Source organism: Lonchura striata, chromosome 35 (assembly GCF_050655825.1).
Source record: "Lonchura striata isolate lonStrDom1 chromosome 35, ASM5065582v1, whole genome shotgun sequence".
NCBI classification, from domain to species: Eukaryota; Metazoa; Chordata; class Aves; order Passeriformes; family Estrildidae; genus Lonchura; species Lonchura striata.
This window is the reverse complement of record NC_140737.1, coordinates 9,088,986-9,091,877: the sequence shown is the minus strand read 5'-3', so window position 1 is coordinate 9,091,877 and position 2,892 is coordinate 9,088,986. Positions and strand designations below refer to the sequence as shown.

The following is a 2,892-nucleotide window of genomic DNA, read 5'->3' as shown; positions in this document are numbered from 1 at the left end:
ATGGTGGCACTGCAGAACCAACACAGCTGCTGCACCTTGTCCCCTGTCCTGCACAGCTCCTTGGGAGGCACGGCAGTAGCAACACCCTAGGAGCCTTGGGAATGCCCCTCTGGGATCCATGGCACATGCTCCTAGGGGCTGGAATTCCAGTTCCAGCCAGGAAAAGATGTTCCTGCCCTTGAAGGCAAAGCTCTTATGGAAGAGCCAGAAGATGAGTGGAGCAAGATCTTAGAGTGACATTTCACTGCCAGCCTTCCTAACTTCACCCATGGTTGTTGTAGCTCATGGATTGGGAATTAAATCAGGGCAGGGTCTTTGGTGGGAGCTGCCCTGGGTCAAGGGAGGCCCTGAGAGAGAAACTGAATATGCAAAGAGAGGTGGGAGGGAAAGGAGGACACAAACACAATCAACTGAGAAGGTGGCACTCTGAAAAGCCAAACAAAACTGACTGAAAATTAATGGGACAGAAATCAATAATTCTGAAAGTTTTATTTACTATCAAAATATATCCCATACACCCAGCTGCACACAATCATGATCCCACACCATTTAAATTTGGATCCCACTTTTCCTAATTTCCCTCCACCCCATCTCACCCTGGAGGCTGTGGAATTGGATATTTTGTCATGGGTTAGAATTTTTTGAGGTGGAAACAAGCCATTTTGAGGTGGGATTGTAACCTTTTGTGGTAAAATTTGGTTTTTTCAGTGAGACGGAGTCATTTTGAGGTGACAGATCAATCCATCTTGACTTCAGGAGTGCAAAGATATGGACAACACTGCCTGAAATCCCCCAAGAACCCAAAAATCCTCCAGAATATGTGCCCAAAGTATAAATTCCTTCTCAAATACCTGTTAAAGGGTTGGACTTTGGAAATCTCTGAATAATTACTTTCTTTTCAGTCCTATTTCAGGTGTTTTATTTGATAAGGAAAAATCAGAAGAACATTAGGGCCAAACCAAAAAGATAACCAGTCAGATGTCTTACCAACATGGATCACAGGGAATGTGGGTCAACAGGCCTGTGCCCAAAATGGGTCTTCCCATGGGGGTAAGGCTGGAGCAGTGTACAAAGCTCTTCATGCAGTTGGGGGACTCACAGGGCTTCCCTTACTAGTGCCTCCGTTGGTGTTTGGTCAAGTGAGAGCTCTGGCTGAAGCTCTTCCCACACAGGGGACACTCGTAGGGCCTCTCCCCGGTGTGGATGCGCTGGTGCTTGACAAGGGTGGAGTTGCACTTGAAGCTCTTCCCGCAGTCGGGGCAGCGGAAGGGCCTCTCCTCTGTGTGAATCCGCTGATGGCAGAGGAGATTTGAGCTGGTCTTAAACTTCTTCTGACACTTGGGACACTCAAAGGGCCTCTCCCCAGTGTGGATCATTTGGTGGATGATCAGGTTGGACCTCTGGCTGAAGCCCTTCCCACATTGCTCACACTTGTATGGCCTTTCCCCAGTGTGGGTGATCTGGTGGCAGATCAAGTGGGATCTTGTGCTGAAGCTCTTCCCACATTCCCTGCACTCGTAGGGCCTCTCCCCAGTGTGGATGCGCTGGTGCCGGATGAGGGTGGAGTTGCGCTTGAAGCCATTACCGCATTCAGGGCAGCGGAAGGGCCTCTCATCTGTGTGAATCCGCTGGTGCAGAAGGAGATTGGAGCTGGTGTGAAACCTCTTCTGACACTCAGGACACTCGTAGGGCCTCTCCCCAGTGTGGATGCGTTGGTGGGTGACAAGAGCAGAGCTGCAGCTGAAGCCCTTCCCACACTCCCCACACTTGTAGGGCCATTCCCCGGTGTGGATCATCTGGTGGTGGATCATGTTGTTGCTCTTCCTGAAGCTCTTCCCACATTCCAAGCACTTGTAAGGCTTCTCCTTATCATGGTTCTGCTCAGGGACCACCAGCTCTGAGCTCTGGCTGAAGCTCTGCCCACCTTCCAGGCCCAGAGTGGGTCTTTCCTCCTCAGAGCATCCTGGGCTGGGTTTGCAGCCCCTCCTCCTGTGGGATCTCTGGGGCTTTTCCTCCCTCTTGGATTCCTGCGCTGTGAAGCTGCTCAAAACGGCTTCTTCCATGAGGTTCTGCTGCGGGGATTTATCCTCCCTGGTCTTTATCTTCTTCTCCTTGTCTGGGGGAGGAAGGACAGGGAGAGGATGGGATTTGCCTCCGTGCCACAGGGAAGGGCAAGGAGATCCCCCCAGAGTGTCCCCAGCAGGAGGGCAACGGCAGCGGGGCTGTCCAGCAGCCAGGGGCCATGCTGGGCTGGGAGATGGAGCAGGAGAGAGGAAGAAAGGGGCACTGACTTCCTCCTCACCCGCCTCGTTGTCCCAGGGCATCTCCTTCTTCCTGGCAGCCTTCTCTTCCATTTCAGACTGTTTTGGGAATGGGAAAATCTGTTTTGGGAGGAAAACAGGGGATGAGCACATTGAGTTTTTTACTGGTTTGAAGGCAAACCAGGGGGAGACTCTAAGTCACAATGACAATTGACTAAGAAAATTAAGATCCAAACAATGATACAGAAACACTGGATTAATCTGACAGAGTCAGGATATAACCTGACACCCCGTTGCTCAGGGTGGTGGTAGCAGGCTGATGAAATGGTGGCTGCAGTCCGGCTGGAGTGATGAACGTGATTCTGTCAAAGCAGTGATCCTGTAGAAGGGTCTGGTCTTCCTCTGAAGATCCAGTGGTGCTTATGGAGCTCTTGTCCTCTGGGAATCCAGTAGGCAAGGTGGTTGTGGTGTTGCAAATGGTGAGATTATATCCAGGCAGGAACGCTAGGTTCCTCCCCCTGGGAGGAGCATCCCACAATGGGATGATGTAATTTTATCAGTGCTGCAGTGACACTCAATGGCCCATTAACAGAAGATGGCCCCTGGAGGGTGTTATCAGGGCTGAGCCATG

At 51.2% G+C, this 2,892-nt stretch overlaps 1 protein-coding gene across 1 annotated transcript; it reads right to left on the bottom strand.

Annotated features, from left to right (window-relative positions):
• Window positions 1-603: 603 nt before the first annotated feature.
• On the bottom strand, window positions 604-2,573 carry LOC144248765 (uncharacterized). The gene is made up of 2 exons (XM_085565285.1): window positions 2,303-2,573; window positions 604-2,116 (listed from the first exon to the last, which is right to left on the bottom strand). Exons 1-2 carry the CDS (start codon window positions 2,412-2,414, stop codon window positions 1,113-1,115), a joined length of 1,116 nt encoding a protein of 371 aa, XP_085421411.1. The 5' UTR covers window positions 2,415-2,573; the 3' UTR covers window positions 604-1,112.
• Window positions 2,574-2,892: the final 319 nt, after the last annotated feature.

What these genes read in the sequence shown, in the direction of transcription:
- LOC144248765 (XM_085565285.1), bottom strand. Translation starts at nt 2,414, where the DNA reads ATGTGCTCATCCCCTGTTTTCCTCCCAAAACAGATTTTCCCATTCCCA. An exon ending in GCCCTGGGACAACGAGGCGG is followed by an intron (nt 2,117 to 2,302) that starts GTGAGGAGGAAG and finishes TTCCTCCCCCAG; the next exon opens with ACAAGGAGAAGAAGATAAAG.